Source organism: Mesoplodon bidens (assembly GCF_964165515.1).
Source record: "Mesoplodon bidens genome assembly, chromosome: 18".
NCBI classification, from domain to species: Eukaryota; Metazoa; Chordata; class Mammalia; order Artiodactyla; family Ziphiidae; genus Mesoplodon; species Mesoplodon bidens.
The window spans coordinates 44,349,293-44,376,853 of record NC_138175.1 but is presented as its reverse complement, the minus strand read 5'-3'; the positions used below and the strand labels follow the sequence as shown (position 1 = coordinate 44,376,853).

The following is a 27,561-nucleotide window of genomic DNA, read 5'->3' as shown; positions in this document are numbered from 1 at the left end:
CACCTGCCCTCTGGGCTACAGAGGAGCCACATTCTGAGCTGCCACTGTGGACACAGGCCACTGACGCTGGAAGGGTTAACCAGCCCACAGCTGGGAGGTTCTAGTCCTGGCTCCAGACCCATCAGGGGTGCCAAAAAGCAAAAAGAAACAAGAAACAAGAGCTAATAAATTGTGAGTCAAAATGAGGTAAAAACACAATTTAAACATTAAAATTTGCTTTAATTTATATAAACAAAAGGAAAGGGCTTCCCAGGTGGCACAGTGGTTAAGAATCCGCCCTGGTCCAGGAAGATCCCAGATGCTGCAGAGCAACTAAGCCCATGGGCCACAACTACTGAGCCTGTGCTCTAGAGCCCGTGCTCCGCAGCAAGAGAAGCCACCGCAATGAGAAGCCCACGCACTGCAATGAAGAGTAGCCCCCGCTCTCCGCAACTAGAGAAAGCCCACGTGCAGCAACAAAGACCTAACGCAGCCAAAAATGAAAAAAAAACAAACAAAAAAACACAAAAGGAAATGCACTACTTAAATAATAATTCATCTGGGTCCTCTTGGATAATACAAAATTCTTCCACGGGAGTCTGATGATTTTGAGGCCAGCAACTCTTCTCACATGTGTAAATTAGAATGGTTCCGAATTCCACAGAAAGACCTGAAAAGTACAACATATTCAGGATTCCAGCAAAGAGAAAACTTATGAGATACACTCAGTATTAACAGTTTGCCCTGTTTGGGGAAAGCATCTTAGGAGCTTGTGTAGAAATCAGCGATTTTTAGAACATGGCTGCTGTCATCTGACGATGCTGGCCTTCAGCTGCAACATTTCCAGCCTCCAGCCAACCCTGCTCACTTCAGACTGGTCCCCACAATCTGAATTGGTTCTGGCAAGTCCATCCTGTTATTAAAGGCAGTGGTTTTTGTATACTGACAGACTCCCTTGGTTTGTCTCACATCTGAAGTCAAGGGAGATTCTGTCAGCAACCAAAGACCTCTGTTCAGTCCTGAATGGCAGGTTTTTCTTCCAATTCCAGGGCTTGTTCCTGTACTTGGTGCTCCTAAGTGTCTAGTCATACCACCCCTTCGACTGTCTAGTTGGTGAATATATTGTGCAGTGTTAAATACATCGCACCCTCAAAGCTGTTTGCCCATTCTGTCTTTATTTCAAAAATCTGAACAAATGGCTAGCATATACTTGAACTCTTGGTGAAATTTAAATGTTAATAAAATAGTATACCCATCAAAAAAAAAAATTCAAAGTTTGCTTAGTGGATAGAGCCCAGACTCTGGAACAAGATTGCTTGAGTTTAGAGTTTAGAGCTTGAGTTCTACCACCCTGAGCAAGTGATTTCACCTCTATGTTATAATGACTATATTTATCATGATGATAAGATTGCTGTAAGGAGGAGTAAATAAGCCAATACATGTAAGATACTTAGAACAGAGCCGGGCACATCTTAAGTCTTAACTGTTAAACAAAAAGGTTAAGCAATTAGAAGATAATACAAAGGAAGGAAAAAGATGGCTCAATATCAGGATAATTGGCGTTGCCGCAGGGAGTGATTCTACCTTACACACTGAAAAAATAATTACTTAAAGCAAAAACAGTGCTCACTAGTTTTCAGTCACAATACAGTTGCAGTATTCTTACAAAAAGTGACTGCTGATTGCAAAAAACCCACAGATTTATCAGTAAAATATACTATTTTTTTTTAAATGTTTATTTATTTATTTGGCTGCATCAGGTCTTAGTTGCGGCATGTGAGATCTTTAGTTGTGGCATGCGAACTCTTAGATGTGGCATGTGGGATCTGTTTCCCTGACCAGGGACCGAACCCAGGCCCCCTGCATTGGGAGCACAGAGTCCCAGCCACTGGACCACCAGGGAAGTCTCAGTAAAATATACTTTGAAAATAAACAAAAAGTCTCAATTAGTCTTCATTACAAATGTCTAGACTATCTGACATTGAAGATCATTTTAAAATATGTTACACTGGGGCTTCCCTGGTGGCGCAGTGGTTGAGAGTCTGCCTGCCAACGCAGGGGACACGGGTTCGTGCCCCGGTCTGGGAAGATCCCACATGCCGCGGAGCGGCTGGGCCCGTGAGCCATGGCCGCTGAGCCTGTGCTCCGCAATGGGAGAGGCCACAACAGTGAGAGGCCCGTGTACCACAAAAACAAACAAACAAACAAAAAAATATGTCACACTGACAGAACACTACCTCCAAGAAAGGATACAGGCAAAAAGTAGAAAATAAATCCTAAGAATTTATAGAAGTTTATTGACGGATGGAGCCACGAAGAATGTCATCAAGAGAACATGAGCAACAAGAACTCCTGTTGAAATCAGAATAGGAAAACAGGAGTCAAAAGGAGGAGGTGGACAACTGGTTTGCAGCAGCAAAAGAAAAATACCTTTTAAAAATGTAGACAGCAATAATGGAAAGAAAATCAAAGACAGTACAAAGAAAGGTCAAAATAGAGCTGATTTTGAAAAATTAATGTGAATTTGAGATAATTCCCAACTAGAATGAGCAACAGGCAGTTTTCAGAGGGCATTGAAGGCTGAAACTCAGTACTAGTAACCACCAGGAGAGGAAAGAAGGAGGTGTAAGGAATTAGATAGAATAAAATACCAAGTAGCTGAGTATTATATACATGAGCCCAGAGACCTGCCACATTTGGGGGATGAGGGAGGGGGAGGAGAAAGACACAGTATATGGAGATCAAAACAGTCCCATTACACATCCAATGAAAAACATCAGAAACCACAAGAAACAGAAAAGACAGGTGAAACTTAATTACAGGTAGAAAAAGAGGCTTGAGAGAATCTCAATGAATGTAGAAGGAAAGGGAAAAGCATGCATTTGAGAGGAGAAAGCTGACCAAAGCAACTGGTGTTGCTTCCATAGAAAAGCTACAAATTCAATAGAAAAGATACTCAGAAATAAAAAGGAAGAAAAACTAAATATATGGGTCGGAAGACCTATCCTGTCCCACAATAAAAGGATTACAGAACAATGGGACGGCAAGACATATGTTGGTTCAGTGCCCGGACTTCATAAATGAAGAAAATTCTACAGGCATCCTAGCATAAAGTTAGTTACAAAGGTGGCAGCGGTGGGAGGGGTGGAATCAGTCCACCCTCAGACTTCTAGAAAGCAACATTCAATGCCAAAACATACTTCGCGGTGAGACGCAGCCATGGGAGATGACAGGAGGTACCAGATAAAAGGACTGGCGGGGCTCTCACTGTTGACAGCATGGGCAATTACAAAGTTTTGAAGAAAGTGGGGCTTAAGAACTTCATATATAAGTTGTCCTTCAAATATAAAGGCAGACCAGCACACACATTCTAAAGTAAGAACAACACCTACGAGCCCTCTTTGAGGTTATTACTTGATAGATTCCAGCTAGGAGAGAACAGTCAAAATAAAGAATTCATAGGCTAAACAGCTGTGAGAATTATGGCTATAGAATACAGACTTATAAACCTTGATAAAGCAAAAATGATACTAAAATATTTGGAGATGGAGTAGGGTATACTTTTCCTTATCTATTATAGTAAAGGAGCCAAATGCGTACTATTCAAAATTGAAATACGGAATGAATATAATTCTCTTAATTTCAGAGGATCTTTTTAGAAACTAGGGCCTCTTGAATAAAGAACCCATTACCTAGGAACTTCCCTGGTGGCGCAGTGGTTAAGAATCTTTCTGCCAATGCAGGGGACACGGGTTCAAGCCCTGCTCTGGGAAGATCCCACAGGCCACGGAGCAACTAAGCCCGTGCACCACAACTACTGAGCCTACGCTCTGGAGCCCGCGAGCCACAACTACTGAAGCCCACGTGCCTAGAGCCCGTGCTCCGCAACAAGAGAAGCCACCGCAACAAGAAGCCCAGGCACCACAACGAAGAGTAGCCCCCGCTCGCCACAACTAGAGAAAGCCTGCACGCAGCAACGAAGACCCAACGCAGCCATTAAATAAATTAATTAATAAATTAATTAATTGAAACGAAGTACCTGGTAAGGATTTCCTGGGTATGACAGCAAAACACAGGCAACAAAAGTAAAAACAGACAAATTGGACTATATCAAAACTAAAAACTTATGTGCATCACAGGACACCATCAGTGGAATGGGAGAAAATATTTGCAAATCATATCCGGTAAGGAGTTAGCATCTAGAATATATAAGCAGCTCCTACAACTCAAGAAAAATAAATAAATAAGCCAATTAAAAAATGGACAAAGGACTTGCACAGGCATTTACATAAAGTGATATGAAAATGACTAATAAGTCATTAACACGAAAAGATGCTCAACATCATTAATCATCAGGGCAATGCAAATCAAAACCATCACTTAGCACCTCACACCCATTAGGATGGCTACTATGAAAAACACAGAAAATACGTGTTGGTGAGGACATGGAAGAATTGGAACTCTTGTGCACGGTTGACTGGGAATATAAAATGGTGCAGCCACTATGGAAAACAGTATGGTGGTTCTTCGAAAAAATAAAATAAAATAGAATTACCATATGATCCAGCAATTCCACTTCTGGGTATATAACCAAAAGAAGTGAAAGCAGGATCTCAAAGAGATATTTGTACACCCATGTTTATTGCAGCCTTATTCACAATAGCCAAGAGGTAGAAGCAAGTGTACATCAACGAACGAACAGGTAAACAAAATCGGTATATACCTATGATAGAATATTTATCCAGCCTTAAGAAGGAAGGAAATTCTGACACATGCTACCATGGATGAACCTTAAGGACATTATGCTAAGTGAAGTAAGGCAATAACAAAAGGGCAAATACTATAATTCTACTTATATGAAGTACCTACAGTAGTCAAATTCATAGAAATAGAAAGTAGAATGGTGGTTACCAGGGGTTGTGGGGAGTTGTTTGATGGGTACAGAGCTTCAGATTTGAAAGATGAAAAAGTTATGGAGATCCGTGTCACAACAATGTAAGTAAACTTAACATTGCACGGAGTAATGATTTAAATATTTTACAAAGCCATCTCCTAGAAAAACAACTAGGAGATAGACTTTTTGACTTAGAATTTTAAAAAGAAAAAAAACAACAATAAAGACTGAGAGAAACCCATACATTTTTGAACTGTGAAAACCTAACACAAAAGTAGTTTAAAAAAAAAAAAAAGAGGAGGATGTATAACAAACAAGGAAGAGGTAGAATAAATACCTCAGCAAGAAAAATATGAAGATCTCAAAAAGTTAAGGGCTCACAGGATTGGTGTCAATAACATTAATTTGTAGAAATACTGGTTAAAAAAACATATGCAACTACATATTATCAATACATAAAAGGGCAAAATAAAACTAACGTTTTTTCCTAATGAATGAATGTTCATTATTTAAGTTGGCTTAATTACCTCATTGGGACTTCCCTCGTGGTCCAGTGGTTAAGAAACCACCTTCCAATGCAGGGGATGCCAGTTCGATCCCTGTCGGGGAACTAAGATCCCACATGCCGCAGGGCAACTAAGCCCATGCACGACAACTTCTGAGCCCACGTGCCACAAGAGAGAAGCCCATGCACCACAACAAAGATCCCGAGTGCGGCAACTAACACCCGACGCAGCCAAAAAATAAATATTTAAAAAAACTTGTTTTTCCTCCATTAAGTCTAATTGTTATAATTATCACTTTGCTGTCATAATTGTTGTCCCTGCCATCCTTATAAGGATCACCAAAGGCATTATGAGTTTGTGCAGCTGCTTACACAGTGTTTATCTTAATTAAAATATGATTCACATGCCATAAAATTTACCATTTTAAAAGCTACAGTTCATTGGTTTTTACCATATTCACATAGTTATACAAACATCTCCACTATCAGATTCCAGAACATTTTCATCACCCCAAAAAGACACCCCAGGCCCATACCCGTTAGCAGTCACTCCCCATTCTCTCCTGCCTCCAGGTACAAGCAACCACTAATCTTCTGTTTCAATGGATTTGCCTATCATGGACATTTCATATAAATGGAATCATATAATTTGTAGCCTTTTGTGTCTGGCTTCTTTCACTTAGCATAATGTTTTCAAGGCACAACTATTTATAGCACGTTTATCATGTAGTACTTCCTTTCTTTTCATGGCAGAATAATACTCACTGGAGATACCACATTTTGTTTGTACACTGATTTGTTGATGAACATTTCAGTTACTTCCACTTTTCGGGTATTCTGAATAATGCTGATACAAGCATTTGTGTACAGGTTTTGGTGTACGTATGTTTTCAATTCTTTTGGGTGGAATTGCTAGGTTATGACATTTTTAACAATAATATTTGCAAAACTTTTCCAAAATTTTGTACCAGATGCTGCAAAAGATGCTGGGACATCAACAACCTCCTATGTGGCTGATGGCAACAGAAACTGGTAGATACCTACCATGCAACAATTTGCTAATGTGACTTAAATAATACTTGTATACACAGCTATTAAAAAGAACTCAAAGGGACTTCCCTGATGGCACAGTGGTTAAGAATCTGCCTGCCAATGCAGGGTTCACGGGTTCAAGCCCTACTCTGGGAAGATCCCACATGCCACGGAGCAACTAAGCCCATGCGCCACAACTACTGAGCGTGCGCTCTACAGCCCATGAGCCATAACTTCTGAGCACACATGCCACAGCTACCGAGGCCTATGCGCCTAGAACCCATGCTCCACAACAAAAGAAGCCACCGCAATGAGAAGCCCGCACACCGCAACGAAGAGTAGCCCCCACTTGCCACAACTAGAGAAAGTCCAAGCACAGCAACGAAGACCCAACGCGGCCAAAAATAAATAATTAAATAAATTTGTTTTTTTTAAAAAAAGAACGCAAAAAAATAGGATTAGACAGGCACTTCTTCAACCTGATGAGAGCATTTACAAAAAACCTACAGTTAACAAGTTACTAAGTTACCTAACGATTAAAGACTGACTGCTTTACTCCTATGATCAGAATTATGACAAGGATGTCTGCTCTCATATTTACATTCAACACTGTACTGAGGTTCTAGTCAGTGCAGTAGGCAAAAAAAAAAAAAAAAGAAGAAAAGAAAAGAAAAAGAAAAAAAAGACAGCCAGCTAAGGAAAGGAAGAAGTAACTGTCTTCATCCCCAAACGACAAGATTGTCTATGTTCAAAACCTGATGTAATCAACAAAATAATCAATAGAACAGTTGCAGGGCACAAGATCAGTATACAAAAATCAATTGTGGGGCTTCCCTGGTGGCACAGTGGTTGAGAGCCCGCCTGCCGATGCAGGGGACATGGGTTCGTGCCCCAGTCCGGGAGGATCCCACATGCCGCGGAGCGGCTGGGCCTATGAGCTATGGCCACTGAGACTGCGCGTCCGGAGCCTGTGCTCCGCAACAGGAGAGGCCACAGCAGTGAGAGGCCCGCGTACCACACACACAAAAAAATCAATTGTGGAAATAATGTCAAGGAACATGGCAGAGTAGGAAGCTCTAGGAATCTGATCTTCCACTAAAGCAGCTACTGAGCTGGAAGAACTATCTGAAACTATCGATTTTGGAACTCTGGAGTCTAGTGAAACACTTCATCATCTAGTAAGAGCTCGATTAAGACACTAGTAAGTTTTAGAGATTTTCCTTCTTTCATTTAGCAACTAGCTCCAACACCACATCCAAGAAACTCAACAAACTTCAAGCAGCAAGAACTCAGAGATCCACACCAGACACAGGGTAGTCAAATGTTAAATTGACAAACTGTTAAAACTCAAAGACAAAAGGGTAACTTTGAAAGCAGCAAGACAGAAGTAACTAGTTGCATACAAGATAGCCTCAATAAGATTTAACAGTTGAATAGATAGTGGGAAGCAGCCACAGAGCACAGGGAGATCAGCTCGGTGCTTTGTGACCGCCTGGAGGGGTGGGATGGGGAGGGTGGGAGGGAGGGAGATGCATGAGGGAAGGGATGTGGGAACAGATGTATATGTATGACTGATTCACTTTGTTATAAAGCAGAAACTAATTAAAAAAATAAATAAATAAACTTAAAAAAAAAATGGATAACCAGTGGACCTACTATATAGCACAGGGGACTCTGCTCAATGTTATGTGGCAGCCTGGATGGGAGGGGAGTTTGGGGGAGAATGGGTACATGCATATGTATAGCCGAGTCCCTTTGCTGTGCATCTGAAACTATCACAACATTGTTAATCGGCTATACTCCAATATAAAATAAAAAGTAAAAAAAAAAAAAAAAAAAAAAAGAATTATGTATCTGTCAAAACTATCTTTCAAAATTGAAGGAGAATTAAGATATTACCAGATTTTCCTTTTTTTTTTTTTTTTTTTTTTTAAGCTGAGGGAGTTCATAACAGTAGATTTGCCCTGTAAGAAATGCTAAGATAAGAATCCGCCTGCCAATGCAGGGGACACAGGTTCAAGCCCTGGTCTGGGAAGATCCCACGCCCACGCACCACAATGAAGAGCAGCCCCCACTCACCGCAACTAGAGAAAGCCCGTGCACAGCAACGAAGACCCAACACAGCCAAAGATAAATAAAATAAATAAATTTATAAAGAAAAGCCAAGGACTAGAGGATATAACTAGTAAATGTTACAAAACAATTAAAGAAGAATAAACACCAATCCTTCTTTAAGTCTCCCAAAAAATTGAATAGAAGGGACTACTTACTCATTCTCTGAGGCTAGTATTATCCTAATACCAAAGCCAGACAGAGATATTAAAAGAAAACTACAAACCAATATCCCTTATACGGATGCAAAAATCCTCAACAAAATACTAGCAAACCAAATCCAGGAGCTTATAAAGAGGTTTATATGCTATGATACGATGGGATTTATCCCAAGAATGGAAAGATGTTTAAACATACCAAAATCAATATAATATACCACATGAACAGAATCCACAGAATTACCATGATCATATCAATTGATGCAGAAAAAAAGCATCTGACAAAATTCAATACTCTGTAGTGATAAAAATCACTCAATAAACTAGGAATAGAAGGTAAATTCCTCAATCTGAAAAAGGCCATACAAATGAAAAACTCACAGCTAACTTAATACTCAATGGTGAAAAACTAAAAGCTATTCCCCTAAGACAAGGAACAAGTAAAGGATGCCTACTTTTGTAACTTCTATTCAATACAGAAGTTCTATATAGAGTGATTGGACAAGAAAAATAAAAGGCATACAAATCAGAAAGAAGGAAGTAAAATTATCTCTACTGGGGACTTCCCAGGTGGTCCAGTGGGTAAGACTCCGTGCTCCTACTGCAGGAGGCCTGGGTTCGATCCCTGGTCAGGGAACTAGATCCCACATGCATGCCACAACTAAGAGTTCACATGCCACAACTAAGAAGCCCACATGCTGCAACTAAGAAGCCTGCATGCCGCAACTAAAAATCCCGCATGTCGCAACAAAGATCCTGTGTGCTGCAACTAAGACCCAGCACAGCCAAAATAAATATTTTAAAAATAAAAAAATAAAATTATTTCTCTTGCAGATGATCTGATCTCTTTTTTCCAAGAATGCTTGTTTTTTTAATTTATTTCTTTTTAATTAATTAATTTATTTATTTATTTATTTTTTTTTTTTTTTTTTTTTCTTTTTGCGGTATGCGGGCCTCTCACCGTTGTGGCCTCTCCCATTGCGGAGCACAGGCTCCGGACGCGCAGGCCCAGCGGCCATGGCTCACGGGCCCAGCCGCTCCGCGGCATATGGGATCCTCCCAGACCGGGGCACGAACAATTTATTTATTTTTTATTTTTGGCTGCATTGGGTCTTTGTTGCTGTGTGTGGGCTTTCTCTAGTTGCAGCGAGCAGGGGCTACTTTTTTTTCTTTCTTTTTTTTAATTTAATTTTTTATTTTTTTGGCTGCACTGGGTCTTCATCACTGCACGTGGGCTTTCTCTAGTTGCGGCAAGCGGGGGCTACTCTTCATTGCAGTGCGCGGGCTTCTCATTGCGGTGGCTTCTCTTGTTGCAGAGCACGGGCTCTAGGCACACGGGCTTCAGTAGTTGAAGCACGCAGGCTTCAGTAGTTGTGGCACACGGACTCTAGAGTGCAGGCTCAGTAGTTGTGGCACGCGGGCTCAGTAGTTGTGGCTCGCAGGCTCCAGAGCGCAGGCTCAGTAGTTGTGGTGCATGGGCTTAGTTACTCCGCAGCATGTGGGATCTTCCCAGACCACGGATTGAACCCGTGTCCTCTGTGTTGACAGGCAGATTCTTAACCACTGCACCACCAGGGAAATCTGACAGGGGGCTACTCTTCATTGCAGTGCATGGGCTTCTCATTGAGGTGGCTTTTCTTGTTGCGGAGCACGGGCTCTGGGCACGCAGGCTTCAGTAGTTGCAGCATGTAGGCCCTACAGGGTGCGGGCTTCAGCAGTTGTGGCACGTGGGCTCTAGGGCATGTGGGCTTCAGTAGTTGTGTCATGCAGGCTCTAGCGTGCAGGCTCAGTAGTTGTGGCACACAGGCTTAGCTACTCCATAGCATGTGGGATCTTCCAGGACCAGGGCTCGAACCCGTGTCCCCTGCATTGGCAGGTGGATTCTTAACCACAGTGCCACCAGGGAAATCCCAAGAATGCTTGTTTTTATTTTGTCTTTGTCTCCATGCTTACATTTCCACACGAACAGATCAAAATCAAATTATCTGCCACTCAAATATTCATATTAGAATAATGATAACAGAATTTCTGACCACAAAGATTCAGTGTTTCATCTTGATTTTTCTAATCAGAATTGTTTAAAAAATACCCAGAACTCACCAGTTCCTAGGATAATTACCAGAAAGTGACAAATTTTTTTTTTTTTGGCTGCACCCCACAGCATGCAGAACTTCCTCAATGAGGGATCAAACCCTTGCCGTTAAGCAGGGAGTCTTAACCACTGGACCACCAGGGAAGCCCCCGAAACTGACAAATTTAAAGAAACAAAAATAGTAGACAATCCTGCAAGTGATTTTAGTTGTTGCTATATTTTGTCCCAGGAACAAGTCACCTCTTAGAAAAACTACTCCAAGATCAAAGCCTGAAATGATTTTCAGTGTAGTAAAAATTACATGTTATTATAATGTCCATACACCTAATGATGTAGGTAAAGATAAAAAGTGATCTCTTCTTATGTGTTTAAAGCAATTCAAAAGAAATATATAAAGGTCCTAAGAAATCAGGTTAGATCTGAAGTACAGTAGGGAATACAAAAAGCAAACAATTTTCCTTGTTTCTGATTGTAAAAGAGAAGTAGGCCATGGTAAACAAATATGTCACATGACAAGGTATGTTCATGTTAAGAACACTTCCATAACCACAGAAGAAAGGCTTACCGATTGTTGAAATAAAAGAGAAAATGGATATGATGTACCTTAGGTAATTACTGGTAAACTGGAAAAAGATAATGCTGACATAAAAACGCCCTCATTGCAGATATTATACATGAGTGACTATGGCAGTTGTGCAAAGAGACAGAAGCCATTATTCCTCAACTGTATATGATTATGCCAAACATGTGCCTTGGTCAACTCATCATCTTAAGGGACAGAATTTCTGCTTCTAAAATTAAACCACGCTAACCTTTTAAAATATTTTACAATGAGTAAACATGTTTTGTGAATTCGATGAGTAGATGGAATATTTTCATGTCTGTTCTAAAAGTACTTTAGATACACCTGAGAATACTCAATGGTCATAAAGATCAAATGTAATCAGCCACCATCCCATGTAAAATCATTACATTTAGCAAATACCAATATGTGTGTGTATATATATAAAATATATATTAGTAAATAGAGATGATCTGATCTTATATGCAGAAAATCCTAAAGAATCCACACCAAAAAATTTGGTTTTGAACACTTATCTCTGTTGTTTTTATATTATCCTTTAAGATCTCTGCTCTAGCCTTTATTCCTTCCTTTCTTCTGTGAGCTTTGGTTGGTTGGTCTTCTTTTTCTAGTTCCTTAAACGGTAAACAATTAGGTCATTGATTTGAGATTTTTCTTTGTTTTCAATGTATGTGTTTACAGCTCTAAAAATGACCCAGCAATGCCATTCCTAGGATATACCCAAAAGAACTAAAAACAGGGAGTCAAACAGATATTTGTATACCAATGTTCACAGCAGCATTACTCATAATAGCTAAAGGATGGAAATCCATCAAGTTAAAGAATTAAAAAAATTTGTATATACATACAATGAACTATAAAAAGGAAGGTAATTTTGATACATGCTACAACATGGACAAACCCTGAAAACATTATGCTAAGTGAAATAAGCCAGACACAAAAGGACAAATGTTGTACGATTCCACTTATATGAGGTATCTGGAATAGGTAAATTCACAGAGACAGAAAGAGATAGAATAGAGGTTACCAGCAACTAGGGGAAGAGAAAATGGGGGCATTAATTCCTTTCTGGGAGTGGGGGAGTAGTTAATTCTTAATGGGTACAGATTTTCTGTTTGGGATAACAAAGAAGTTTTGGAAACAGAGAGTGGTGATGTTTACATAACATTGTGAATACACTTAATGCCACTAAACTATACACTTAAAGAAATGGCTAAAATGGTAAATTTTTATTTTTAACATCTTTATTGGAGTATAATCACTTTACAATGGTGTGTTTGTTTCTGCTTTATAACAAACTGAATCAGCTATACATATACATATATCCCCATATCTCTTCCCTCTTGCGTCTCCCTCCCTCCCACTTTCCCTATCCCACCCCTCTAGGTGGTCACAAAGCACCGAGCTGATCTCCCTGTGCTATGGGGCTGCTTCCCACTAGCTATCGATTTTACATTTGGTAGTGTATATATGTCCATGCCACTCTCTCACTTTGTCCCAGCTTACCCTTCCCCCTCCCCGTGTCCTCAAGTCCATTCTCCAGTAGGTCTGTGTCTTTATTGCCATCTTGCCCCTAGGTTCTTCATGACCATGAAATGGTAAATTTTAAGTATGTATATTTTACAACACATCTTTTAAAAAATCAATTATATTTAAATATACTAGCAGCAGACATCAGAAATTGAAAATTTTTAAATGCCATTTACAATAGCATAAAAAAGCATTTAAGACAAAACCGAAAAAAGATGTGCAAGACTATACATTGAAAAGTATAAGACCCTGCTACAAGAAATTAAAGAGAACCTAAATAAATGGAAAGACATACTATGTACATGAACTGGAAGACTCAACATTAAGATATCAATTCGCCCCACAATGATCCAGAGAATCAATGCAATCCCAATCAAAACCCCAGAATGCCTTTTACTTTTTAAAGAAACTGACAAGCTGATTCTTAAAAACACAGGAATGCAAAGGACTTGGAAGAGTCAAAATATCTTTGAAAAGGAAGAATAAAGCTGCAAGATTGATACCTACCAGATTACAAATCCTACAAAGCTACAGTAGTCAAGACAGTGTGGCAGCAGTGTCAAAACAGAAAAACAGATGAATGGAGCAGAATGCAGAATAGAGGGTACACAAGTACAGATGAATGGAGCAGAATGCAGAATAGAGGGTACACAAGTACAGATGAATGGAGCAGAATGCAGAATAGAGGGTACACAAGTACAGATGAATGGAGCAGAATGCAGAATAGAGGGTACACAAGTACAGATGAATGGAGCAGAATGCAGAATAGAGGGTACACAAGTACAGATGAATGGAGCAGAATGCAGAATAGAGGGTACACAAATACAGATGAATGGAGCAGAATGCAGAATAGAGGGTACACAAGTACAGATGAATGGAGCAGAATGCAGAATAGAGGGTACACAAGTACAGATGAATGGAGCAGAATGCAGAATAGAGGGTACACAAACACAGATGAATGGAGCAGAATGCAGAATAGAGGGTACACAAACACAGATGAATGGAGCAGAATGCAGAATAGAGGGTACACAAACACAGATGAATGGAGCAGAATGCAGAATAGAGGGTACACAAACACAGATGAATGGAGCAGAATGCAGAATAGAGGGTACACAAATACAGATGAATGGAGCAGAATGCAGAATAGAGGGTACACAAATACAGATGAATGGAGCAGAATGCAGAATAGCGAGCACACAAGTACAGTAACACATATATGGACAAGCAATCTTCAACAAAGGTAAAACATAATTCAGCAGAGAAAGAATATCCGTATCAATAAACGGTGCTGAAACAACTGGATATTCACATGGAAAAGAACGAAGTGGATCCATACCTCACACCATATGTACAAGTTAACTCAAAATGGACATAAATCTAAATGTAAAACAGAAAACTAGGAAAAAACTAGTGTCCTTGGGCTAGGCAATTACTTCTTAGACAAGACATTAAAAACATGATCCATACAAGAAAAAATGAATCAACTGTCCTTCAAAATTAAAAACTGTTTTTTGAAAGGACACTGCTTAGAGAATAAAAAGACAAGTCAGTTTATTCTGACTGGGGGGAGAAAAAGGAATTGTTTTCAAGTGGAGAAACCTGAAACACCAGGTGATCAAGGCTAACATCAACAGTCAATGTATAAAGATGCACCCTTGATATCATGTGTGACATGAAGAAAATGGCACTTTACCCCTGTGATTTTCCTCTCAATAACCCATAATCTCATTGTGATTATAAGAAAAAAAATCAGACAAATTCCAATATAGGGGCATCTTACAAAGTAAATGACCAGTACTCCCCAAAATTGTCAAGGTCTTCAAAAATGAGGAAGTCTAAAAATCCATCACAGGCAAGAGACACAACAACTAAATGCACTGTGGTATCCAGGACAGGCTCTTGGATATCAGGTAAAAATTAAGGAAATCTAAATAAACTATGGATTTTAGTTAATAATGTATTAATACTGCTTCATTAATTGTAACAAAAGTACCATATTGATGTAAAATGTTAATAAAGGGGAAACTGGGTGTGAGGTATATGGGAACTCTATGTACTATTTCTTAATTCTTCTGTAAATTGAAAGCTTCTAAAGAATAAAGTCCATACCAAAAGAAACAGAAATAAAAAAAGGCAAGCCAGACTTGGAGAAAATATTTATGAATTATATACTAAAGGACTTGTATCCAGAATAGATACAAAACTCTCAAAATTCAATAATAAGAAGACAAACTATCCAATTTTTAAAAAGAGAAGATGATTAGAACAGATATTTCACCAAAGGAAACATATAGTGGTAAATAAACACATGAAAAGATGCTCAAAATCATTAGTTGTTAGAGAAATGCAAATTAAAACGACATGACATCACTACACACCTGTGAGACTGGCTAAAATGAAAAAGACAGACCATATCAAGTGTTGCCAAGGATGTGCAACTCTCATGTATTGCTGGTTGGGATATAAGTGGCACAACCTCTTTGGAAAACAGTTTGGCAATGTCTTAAAAAGTTAAACACACACCTACCATATAATTCAACCATTTTTCTCCTAGATACTTACCGAAAAGCCTGTCCATATAAAGACTTGTACACAAATGTTGATAGTAACTTTATTTATAATAGCCCCAAATGGAAGCAACACGTTTCCTTAAAATAATTCTAATTTAGCTGTGGGGCAACTAAGCCCGCACGCCACAACTACTGAGTTCGCGCGCCTCAACAAGAGAGCCCACATGCCACAAACTACAGAGCCCACATGCTCTGGACCCCACGTTCCACAACTAGAGAGAGAAAACCCGCATGCCAAACTAGAGAGAAGCCCACACGCCTCAACGAAGATCCCGCGTGCCGCAACTAAGACCCGATGCAGCCAAAAAAAAATAAAGAAAATTTTAAAATAAAATAAATATTTAGGGCTTCCCTGGTGGCGCAGTGGTTGAGAGTCCGCCTGCCGATGCAGGGAACACGGGTTCGTGCCCCGGTCCGGGAAGATCCCACATGCTGAGGAGCAGCTGGGCCCATGAGCCATGGCTGCTGAGCCTGCACGTCCGGAGCCTGTGCTCCGCAACGGGAGAGGCCACAACAGTGAGAGGCCCGTGTACAGCAAAAAAAAAGAAAAAAAAAAAATAAATAAATAAATAAATAAATAAATATTTAAAAAATAATAATAATTCTAATTTCCCAAATTTTTTGTAATATGCTTATATTTTATAAGGAAACAAAAATGAAACAATAGTCTTTCATTTTTAAAATAATTCCAAATTAGTGCTAGAAACCCACAAACTCAAATAAATAAACGGCTTATTACCTAAATTAGCACTTCTGAGCATGCTGACCAGCGCTGGCATAAGCTGAAACTCAAATATCCTTCGGGTTCCACAGTGACTGCAGGCTGGGAGCTCAGTGACTTCTGATGTAGGACAAGTCAAGAAAAGTGGTTCTCCACTCCAGGAATACCTAGAGCAAGGAAATAAAGAACTGTGAATCAGGGCCACGTACAAGTCACATTCCAACATCTAAGACCACGCTTTGCAAATTTTGTTTCTTTCTTGGAGAGTACCCGGAGCAAAACCAGAGAGCAAAGAAAATCCAAAGGCCCAGAAAACTAGCTGCAAGGTTGTATATCATAGCAAGATATCTGAATTCTTATCAATGGTTATCAAGTCTAGATGAAGGCACTAAAGCTAATGTTAAACTGAATCTAACTAAAACTGCAACAAAGCCCAGACTCAGCTCAACTGAAGATTAAGAAGACTCAGCCCCCCACAGTACTGGCCTTACAGAAGAAGGGGCATATACTCCTAAGGAATAAATAATAACTTCAGTATCTACTGTTCTTTAACATACCATTTCCAGTAAACAATTTTTTTAAGTTACTAGATATTCAAAGAAGCAGAAAGAATTGACCCATAAAGAAAGTGAATACCAGGAGATCAACAGCCAAAATGATGGAATTATCAGACAGACTTTATTTTTTTTATCGAAGTATAGTTGATTTACAAAGTTGTGTTTAACTGCTGCTGTACAGCATAGTGACTCAGTTATACATATATATATATATATACATATATATATATATTCTTTTTCATATTCTTTTCCATTACGGTTTATCACAGGATACGGAATATAGTTCCCTGTGCTATACGGTAAGACCTTAATCGAAAATACTTTTAAAACCACCACCAGGTTAGGTCTCTCACTTCAATCACTCTTGTACTTTAATATTTGCAGATTCAGTTCTTATTTCATTTTGGGGAAAATTTCCTATTTCATCTTTGAGTATTGTTTTTCATCCATTTGTTGAGTTCTCTATTTTGGACACCGATTATCCTTATAGTAGTTATATTTATCAACCTTCCATAGATATCACCTTCTCTCTAATTGCTTTGTATTTTTCTTCTGCATTCACTAGATTTTCACAACTCTTTTCACCACGTCAATACTTCGATTTTCAGCCAAGTCTATTATTTCTAAATTTATTCAATATGTAATGTGTGGCTTGGTTTCTTTAGCAACTCAATTTCCCTTGGCATCTCATAGTTACTTCATTTTCTCAACTTTGAGCTCTTGGGTTTTACTGAATGTATTTTCTTACAAAGTTCTTCTAGATCTTGAAAACTCTGCTGGGAATTATGTGTTCTCAGATTATGTTTTCTTCCAGATATGGTTCTTGGCTCCTTTTTGTTTGTACTATTCATTTCTTTAATTTTACTGTCGATAATATGATTACAGGAGCAGCATGCCACTTTTCATCTAGCTCATGCCTGAAGGGGGCAACTCTGTTTAGACCACCTGTTTTCTCCAAAACGGTGTGTGGGCTTTCTTACTGATTTTCTGTCTATCTCATATCAGAGGTCTGCTCCTTTCCCCTTCTCCAAGCATATTTTTCATTTCTTCTACTTTTCTGTAGGTGAAGTGGGATGGGGATATGGTTCTGTAAGACTAGATGCAATCTACTAGAACACCTGGGTTTCACTTTTACTTCTCAGATAGTGTAAAATGTGTTACATGTTGGGAGATCCCATTTTAATGGGGAAGAAATTGTCCTTGACCTCTTTATCATTACTGTAACTAGTCAACAACTTTTGCTTCTGAGAGGCAATTCCTAATTCCCTGCATCATCACCCTACCACACCCAGTTCTCTGGCCAACAGCGCTACAGCAGAAGATAGATTCTTTTCCTATTTGCTTCTTTCCAGATTCAAGATTATTACTGCAATTCTCAGGATTTTGTGGGCTAATCAGGGTATTTTGAAGAGGTGAAAGAAGAAGGTTGTATGGTTAGAACTCACACTAAACCATTCCAGAAATTTCTCTACCTTCCTCTGTGAAAAGTAAGTTAATTACAAAAATAAATATTTAAATACATGTGAGGTACCCAGAACTGTATTAGACATTTAGTGATATTATATCCTGAGCTGCCACTCTGAATTTTATGGTATTAAATTCCTTTCCTTATTTCAATGCTGATGAAAGGAATTTTCTTTTTAATACTTGTTTTTTTTTCTATTTTATTTTGGGCTGACTTTTACCTTTTATATTCATCATATCAGGTATTAGGGGAGAAAGACCATTTGATTTTACTCTGTCCACTTCAACTGGACCCATTTTTCAAAGTTTTCCCTATGTCATTATTTTTATATACTATAACCTGCTGGGTATGTCATTTCCTCTGAGGCCTCTCTGACATTCTACTTATAATAGCTATGTTTTATTTTCCTCATTTATCACTTGTGGAAATCATACAACACGTCTATTTATTTTTAACCTCCCTCACTAGAAAGCTAAAGCTATAAAAACATGGACTCTGTGTCATTTCCTGCTGTACCTGCAGCATCTAAAATAGACTCAATAAATATTTGCTGGATGAATGAATATGTTCACTGAATCCTTCCAAACATGCTGTAAAGTAGGTATTAGGCCCATTTTACAGAAGAGAAAATAAAGGTAAAGTCATCTGCCCAAGGCCAAGTCTTCTAAGACCTAAACCAAGGTTCTTTCCAACCGTACCACATTTGAAAAGGTGCTGGCTCCACCAAATACCTACTATACATGGGCACTATGTTTTGCATGAGAGTTATATACTCTCCTTACCGCCAAAGAATTTACAGAAATTAGGTGATTCAGTAGACCCTTGTCCTAAGATGATGAAGAATTCATAAATATGCCAGTGCTATTAAGAGATCCTAGGGAATTCCCTGGCAGTCCAGTGGTTAGGACTCTGCACTTTCACTGCCGAGGGCCCGGGTTCAATCCCTGGTTGGGGAATTAAGATCCCACAAGCCACGCAGCACGGCCAATTAAAAAAAAAAAAAAAAAAAAAGAGATCCTAACAGATCTCTGCTTCCCCAAAACATAGCATAGTGGATTTCAAACAACAGCCAGTATTTACGTATATTTTACAGAGTATTTGCCTCATCACCTCATTTAATTCTCATAGGAATCCTATGAAATAGGTAGTTGTATCATCATCCTCACGTTAGAGATGAGGCACTGAGGATAAGAAAGGCTAAGTGACTCACCCACAGACCCACAGGTAGAAATGGAAGACCTGGGCAATGAACTTCCAAGACCTATGATTCAATATCCTATGAGCACTTGTTACTTAACTACAAAGTATTATGTCTTCAATATATGAAACTTACAAAGTAGAACGCACAGGGGAAATAAAATCAAAATTATTATAACTAACAAAGATTTAGTTACAAAGATGGAAGTCAAACTGATAAGGACACACTCTGTAGTTCAAGAAAAATCAAAACCCCACACCCCAGATAACAGCCTCCTAAACCCCCATCTCAAGAATAGCATCAACACTCACCCAATTTCACAAGCCAGAAGCTCAAAACCACTTCTGTTGCCTTCTTTTACTCTCATATCCAAGGGTCACCAAGAACTGCCATTATAAAAATATCCCAAAGGAACTTCCTTGGTGGTCCAGTGGGTAAGACTCCGCACTCCCAATGCAGGGGGCCCGGGTTCCATCCCTAGTCAGGGAACTAAAGTCCCACATGCATGATACAACTAAGAGTCTGCATGCCACAACTAAGAAGCCTGCAAGCTGCAACTAAGAGTCCACATGCTGCAACTAAGAAGCCTGCATGCTGCATCTAAGAGCCCACATGCTGCAACTTAACATGCTGCAACAAAGATCCCGCGGGCCGCAACTAAGACCCAGCACAGCCTAAATAAATAAATAAATATTTTTTAAAGAAAGAAAAGCGAAAAATTATAAATATTCTATGACCCCAATTATTTTTTTTAAAAAAATACACAAAACCTACTTACATGTGTGCATCCAAATGCATAAAAAATAAGTGAACTTAATAAACTAAAATCTCAGCTTCATGGTTTGAGGAATACTGTAGATTTTGGTTTTCTTGTTATACTTCCCTGTGTTTCCCAAACTAATATACATTACTTTTACAATCAAGAAAAACAATTTAAAAAAATGTGCCTTTACCTCAAAATCTGCTCCTGACAAGCAGCAATTCTCTTCATGAATTTGTACAACATCTTATCTCCACTTTTAATTATGGTCTTCTCATATTTTTCATCATCATCACTAGAAAGACTAAAAAGAGAAGCAAAAAACACTTTTGCCTGTATATATCCAGAGTATTAAAGTATTTAGAAAAGTACACAATTTTTAAAAACTTTACCAAAGTAATATATGCACATAATGTAAATATCATATATTTACTACTTTATAATGAATATCAGTAACCCCCCGCCACCCTTCTCTCAAGCCCTGCTTCCTAGCCATTTTCAACTCTGGATAATTATTTGCAATTTAAAAAGTCATTATGTCCACTGACTCTCTCCATTTCTTTCTCCATTATGGATTATTTTCAAACACCAACACTTCTTCACACACTCCAACAGTATTCTGAAAAAGCTTACAAATGATACAGCTCTGGTAAAGAACCAGATCAACTCTCCAAATATCCTATTGTAATTCTATTATAATAGCAAAGTGATTATTCTTACTTCTTTAGAGGGTTTTGGTTTATAAAGCCTTTCAAGACCTATTCTCTCACTTAACTCCAAAAACCATGTGAAGAGATACACCACCCAGATATCAGTATCACTCCCATTTTACAGGGGAGAATTGAGGCTCTGGGAGGGTCTCTGAGGTCCTAGGCCAGTTCTTGAGCCACAGCCAAGAGTCAATAAACAAATGGCATTTTTCTAACTTACCTGTCTCTGTTATACATTTAAAAACAGAAAAGTTAAAGAGACAGTAAACACATCTTGCGTAAATACTTGGTATTCCTAACTTCTGTTTGTTCACTTTCCTGAGGGTCCCTATAAACAGAACAAAGTGTTTTCAAGCTAACTCCAGGGTGGCTGGTAAGATCCCCTTGTTTGTCTCCCTTTCTCATCTGAGAGGCGTGAAGCAGAAAGGTCCTACACACACAAGTGCTGCCTGAAAAAGTTTCCCCAGATACGAGTGTAAAACCAAAGGGTACCTACTGTGGCAGCTTCCTGATCAAATCACCTCTCACACTCAGCAGTACACACTCTCACCTTTGGGAAAGCAACTGTTCCATATCAATTCCCTCTCTCTGTTGATACTCCCTCTGAAGGCTCTGAGCATGATCTAGACTGACAAAGTCCCTGTAGTCATCCTCATCAACAACACAGATGTAGTAGGGCAGGAACTGCGGCAGCACGGAAGGCAAGGCCATCCCTTCCCCAGGAGGCACAGGAGGAGCAGCACCCGGGACAGTATCCTGCAGGCGGAGGTCTTGGAGCTGGGCAGTCCAGTCTCTGTCTTTGGCGCGGCTGGAATCGTTTCCAAAATCTGAGATAACCTGTGGTGGAGGCGCCTCCTCCCTGTCGCTTCCCCAGTCATCTGCACCATCACACCAATCCTCAGCTGTGAGGCCATCTTCCTGTTTCTGGAAAAATATCCAGTGAATGTGGTTCAAGCACACTTGGGTGATCTCACCTACTCCCTTGGCTTCCTGAGCCACCCATCCCTTCACCTTCCTGAGGGAGCCTTAACACCAGCACCCCCCGCCCTCCACTCTGGCACACTCTGATTCAACTTCCTGGACCCCGTTTACTCAAAAGCATGTTGGAGGTGACAAATATTGTGTTTCCTTTTCAGGGGCACCATGGCAAATGCCGTATGGTGGTTTCTTCAACATCTCTTTCAGTTGTGCTTCATGTATTGCACATGGTAAGAAAGAACTACATTTCCCAGACTCCTAAGCACCTGGGGTCCTAGGTGTGATCAGGGGGTCTGTCTGTGTCTAGAGAGAGACACAAACTTGAGACAAAGTGAAGTGGAAGAAGGGGCCATGAAGCAAAAGGTAGCTGATCTGTAGATGGAGACAGCAAGGCTCTGGAGTCAACAGTTCTGACCAGGGCAGCTTCCATTCACCGGAACGCATCTCAGTTTCCTGACTGCAAGAGAGGTTAGCAGCTCCTTGACAGGCCAGTTCTGAGGTGTGGTTCTGGAGGTCACTCCTGGAGTCATCTCCTCCAGGCTATCCAAATAAGTTAGTAAAAACCTAATTTTAAGTCTGTCTCAGCTTTAAAAAGTCAAAGTGCTTTTCTATTATCTGCAATTGAACCCTGACAAATATAGGCAGACACCACCTTTTTATTCCCAGTATTGCTAGTACTGTGCTTGGCACACATTAAGAATTCAGTGTATATATAAAGCAGCCTTCACAGGCAAAGGGAAGCTGAATTTTGTTCTGCAGCTACCAACTTGCCTGATTTTTAAAATTTAATAAATTCGAGTTTTGTCGTATTAACTATGTTTGTTATATACACATATACTTATCACAGTAAGTATATTTACTATAAACACACACATATATAATGATGTGTATATACACACCCATACTTTTTCCCAAACAGAAAAATCAGTAAGCTATGTGCTTCCATGCCTTCAGTGCATAATTAAAACAACTAACAAGACGTTAAGGAAGTACCATTTTATGGTTCAAAAAAAAAGCAAATTGTGGTGTGATGAATTGGGAGATGGGGATTGACATGTATACACTGATGTGTATAAAATGGATGACTAAAAAGAAAAAGTAATAAAAAATAAACATAAAAAAGCAAAAACCATTCCAAAGTACTTCAAAGAACATGGCTTAAAGTTTGTCTCAAACGAAATACCCTCAAATTACAGCAGATCATATGATAGTCACAAGCGCTTTACCTGAGCGTCCTGCGTCTCTTTCTCTCGCATTTGCAGGCACTGGGAGCGGAACACCTTCCAACTTCATAGAAAAGAAAAACTGCGGTGAAGGGTCCATCGCCGACTGCCAGCCGACTGACCAGTCCCCTCCGAGTGCGCCGGGTGCTGGCCCCCCAGCCCCGCTCCCGCCCACTCGGTATAAAGTCCAGTGGGCAGATCCGGGACTTCCCCGCCTACCTGCGCGCCCTGCCGCTAGCGCACCCTGGACGGGGGCAAGCGAACACGTGCAGGAGCCGATGAAACGGGGAGCCTTCCAGCGGGCAGTACACCTGCACGACCAGGGCAAGCGGCTGCCTGCAAAGTTCACACACTGGCCTCGGCGCTGCCACGGCGGGCAGGGCGTCCTGAGGGCAAGGGAGGCACTCAGACCCTGACTCTTACCCGAGACCTCGCCCACTCCCTCACCCCGTAGCCCTCACCAGCACCCGCCGACCCCGGCTCCGGCGCCCCACCTCACCGGAACGCCGCCCAGCTTGCTCGCGGTCCAGGCTCCCAGCCCCCTGGGGCAGCCGTGCACTGCAGTATCTCGAAGCCCGAGCAGCACCGGCTTCCGACGGGCCGCCATAACGACGAGCCGCCCACCTGAAGAGGCGAACTACGGCAGCCGAGAGGGTGCGCCTCTCTGTGCACGCGCACCGCCTACGCCTGAGAGACGGCCCCGCCCCCTTCAGACCGCTTCCGGGGTTACGGTTTGGAGCCGTGAGGTGAAAATCGCGGAGCGGCAAGGTTTTTTGGCTCGTGGTGCGCGCTGCTGAAGGAAGTTGGCACCCTATACTGTGAACTAGTCTTGCCAAAAAGTTTTATCTAAAATAAGTGGGATATGGGACTTCTCTGGCGGTCCAACGGTTAGGGCTACGCGCGTCCACTGCAGGGGCGCGGATTGGATCCCGGTTGAGGGAACTAAGATCCCGCATGCCATTCGGTGCGTGAAAAATAAATAAATAAATAAAATAAAATAAGTTGGATAATAGCACTGTCGTTAACAAGCCCCTCCCCCAAAAAAGAAAAAAACAAAGTCTTAAATTTTTATTTATTTTTTTAATTATTTTTTAAATTTTTACTGGAGTATAGTTGACTCACAATGTTGTTAGTTTCAGGTGTACAGCAAAGTGAGTCAGTTATACATAGATCCACTCTTTTTTTTTTTTTTAAGATGCTTTTCCCATATAGGCCATTATTGAGTAGGGCTCCCTGTGCTGTACAGTAGGTTCTTATCAGTTATCTATTTTATATATAGCAGTGTGTATATGTCAATCCCAGTCTCCCAATTTATCCCTTCCCCCCCCGCAAGAAAGCCCTAAATTTTTAGAGGACATATCGAAATGCCTATAGATGAAATGATATATCTGGGATTTGCTACATGATGGGCGGGACTGTAGATGAAATAAAATGGGTTGATAATTGTTCAAATTTGGTGTCAGGCACAGGGTGGTCTCTTATGCTATTTGACTTTTATATGTTCGAAATTTTCGGTAATAAAGTTTTTTAAATGCCTGTGGCACACATAGGTGAATTTAAAAAACATCGTGCTAAGTGAAAGAAGCCAGACACAAAAGGCCACATTCTGGAAAAGGTGAACTTTTTGTAATCAAATGGATGGTTGCCAGGGTTTGGGTTTAGGGGTTTAGGGGGCAGAGGTTGACCACAAAAGGTGCCAGGAACTTGTTGGGGTGATGAAAATGCTGTATATCTCACTTGTGCTTGTTACATGACTGTATACATTTGTCAAAACTCAGAACTGTACACCAAAGGAAGATGGATTTTACTATATGTAAATTATACCTCAATAAACCGCACTTAAAAAAGCATGTTGCAGAAGCACTATTTCAGGCTTCATACCATGGTGTGTAAAAAAAGAAAAAGAAAGTGACTTCCCCTGTGGTCCAGTGGGTAAGACTCTGTGCTTCCAGTGCAGGAGGCCCGGGTTCAATCCCTGGTGGGGGAACTAGATCCCACATGCATGCTGCAACTAAAGAGTTCGCATACCACAACTAAGAAGTCTGAATGCCGCAACTAAGAAGGCCACATGCCACAACGAAGATCCCACAGGCAGCAACTAAGACCTGGCACAGCCCAAATAAATAAATAAATAAATAGTTAAAAAAAAAAAAAGAGGACACAGGTGCCTCCTGATGTTTGGCTCCAGCCCCAGCGAGGACCTGGAGGTGAAACCAGTTTACTTTTGGTTTACCACTGCCAATCTGATGGCTTTAAAGGTGCTGTGAAGTCCAATCTTGCTGTTCACTTCAGGTCTAGCCAAAGAGGCTGGATGACTTGGTAGATACTTGTTATTTTAGCTGATGTTTCCCAGGATACATTTCTAAATTCTTGCAAGAAGAAACAAACTTCAAAATTCTTCTTGGGGACTTCCCTGGCAGTCCAGTGGTTAAGATGCCACGTTTCCACTGTAGGGGGCACCGGTGTGATCCCTGGTTAGGGAACTAATAAAATCCCGTATGCCCCGTGGTGCAGCCAAAAATTTAAAAAAAACAAATCTTATTCTTGCTAACACAGCAAGATTTCCTCCAACAGTTACTGAGCTCTCTCCAACGTGTCATCTGTTTACATCCTAATATAACCTATTACAGCCTCTTGATCAAAGTGTGATTGCAGCATGAAGCCTTATTACTTAAGAGGAATGTTCAAGATGTTAACTGCTGCCCCATTCTGGAATTTCAGAAGCAATTTAACAACAAATTTGACACTGACATTATCGTGGAGTCCTTGGAACAACGTAAGGAGTGCTTGCATGTGTGAGACTTGAAGTGTCTAACTTAATTCATGATTTTGTAGGGTTTGGACCTCCTGACAAACACAAATCATCAAATTGTGATACAGTTTGTATTTGAGGAAGTACAGAATGAAGATGTTGAAAGCTGCTTCAGTCTCACCTGAAGGGCTGCTTGTGATGGTTAATTTTACGTGTCAACTTAACCGGGCTATGGGATGCCCAGATAGCTGGTAAAACATTTTTCTAGGATTATCTGTGAGGGTGCTTCAGAAGAGAATAGCATTTAAATCAGTAAACTGAGTAAAGATCTGCCCTCAACAATGTGGGTGGGCATCATCCAACCTGATGAGAGATTGAAGAGAACAAAAAGGTGGAGAAAGGGTGAATTCTCTCTCTTCTTGAGCTGGGACATCCATCTTCTCCTGCCCTTGGACCAGAGCTCCTGGCTCTCAAGCCTTTAGACTCTGGGCCTCCCACCAGTGGCCTCTTAGTTTTCAGGCCTTCAGACTCAAACTGAATTATAGCCCTGGCTTTCCTGAGTCTCCAGCTTGCAGACAGCATATCGTGGGATTTCTCAGGCTCCATAATGATGTGTGCCAGCTCCCATAATAAATCTCCTCATATGTCTGTATAGAGATACACAGACATATCCTATTGGTTGTTCCTCTGCAGAACTCTAATATACTGCTCAAGACTTGCAACAACTGGCAGCCACAGGATAAGTGGAAGCTGTAAGTGATGACAGTGGCAGTGATGAGCAGAACAAGGGAGGGCCAAGGGACACATGGCCAACTGACATATGCCAGGTGCTCCCGCCTAAGGGAAGACATGAGACTTGGCAGCTGGCCAAGAGGAACTCAGTGGGCCTACTGCTAAAAGATCATTCATGTGAAGACAAGCTAGCCTGAGAGGGTCTGCCACCTAGAATTTTCCTCTCTACAGACTTGTGTGCTTGCCCTTTTGTAATAGAGGCAGTGCCTCTGATGGGAATATAGCTCACTTTTCATCAGCTATATTAAGAAAGGAGGTGGGGGAATTCCCTGACAGTCCAGTGGTTAGGACCCCACGCTTCCACTACAGTGGGCACAGGTTTGATTCCTGGTCGGGGAACTGAGATCCCATATGCCGTGAGGCGCCCCCCCACCAAAAAAAAAATAAGAAAGGAGGTGGGTCAGCAGGGGCTTCAACAGAGCTTGACTGTTGAAGAGCATCTTTCTATCACCTCTGCAAAAGTGGGAGAGAAGTGGGCATTCACTTTTGGAATTAAAAAAAAACAATTTCCACTTCACCAACAGGAAGATGAGGAGTGCTGACAATTTCTGTTATTTATTTTAAGTGGACATTTGCACCTGTATGGTCACTTTCTACAGTCAGAGTATTCCTTTCTTTGAGCATTCATGGGTGCAGTTTGTCTTCTCTTTATAGGAATTAAAAATACAAGTCCTGACTTTTCCCTATTTTGAGGAAGGCATGTGACCAAGCTAGAGGACAACTCAAATGCAGGCAGCCCAGAAGATGGGGTGAAGGCCGCCTGATGACAGGGTTGAGGGCAGCAGGGCTTTGTGAAAGGGGCAGCAGTTTCCCAGTCCAGATCATTCTGTGTCATGGCCTAGGGTGCAGGTCTGGAAAGCTCAGCCTCTAGTCTGCCCATCAATTCTGCCCATCAACTCTGCCTATCAACTCTTTAAATAAAATTCCTTTTCTGCTAAATTGGCCAGAAA

The 27,561-nt window shown here is 40.7% G+C and overlaps 1 protein-coding gene across 1 annotated transcript; it reads right to left on the bottom strand.

The window, feature by feature from the left end:
* Window positions 1-198: 198 nt before the first annotated feature.
* PDCD2L (programmed cell death 2 like) lies at window positions 199-23,715 on the bottom strand. Its single transcript, XM_081217041.1, has 7 exons — window positions 23,567-23,715; window positions 23,287-23,453; window positions 23,071-23,131; window positions 21,417-21,790; window positions 20,350-20,460; window positions 16,195-16,343; window positions 199-649 (listed from the first exon to the last, which is right to left on the bottom strand). The coding sequence occupies exons 1-7, from the start codon at window positions 23,672-23,674 to the stop codon at window positions 519-521; spliced, it is 1,101 nt and encodes a 366-aa protein (XP_081073167.1). The 5' UTR covers window positions 23,675-23,715; the 3' UTR covers window positions 199-518.
* Window positions 23,716-27,561: the final 3,846 nt, after the last annotated feature.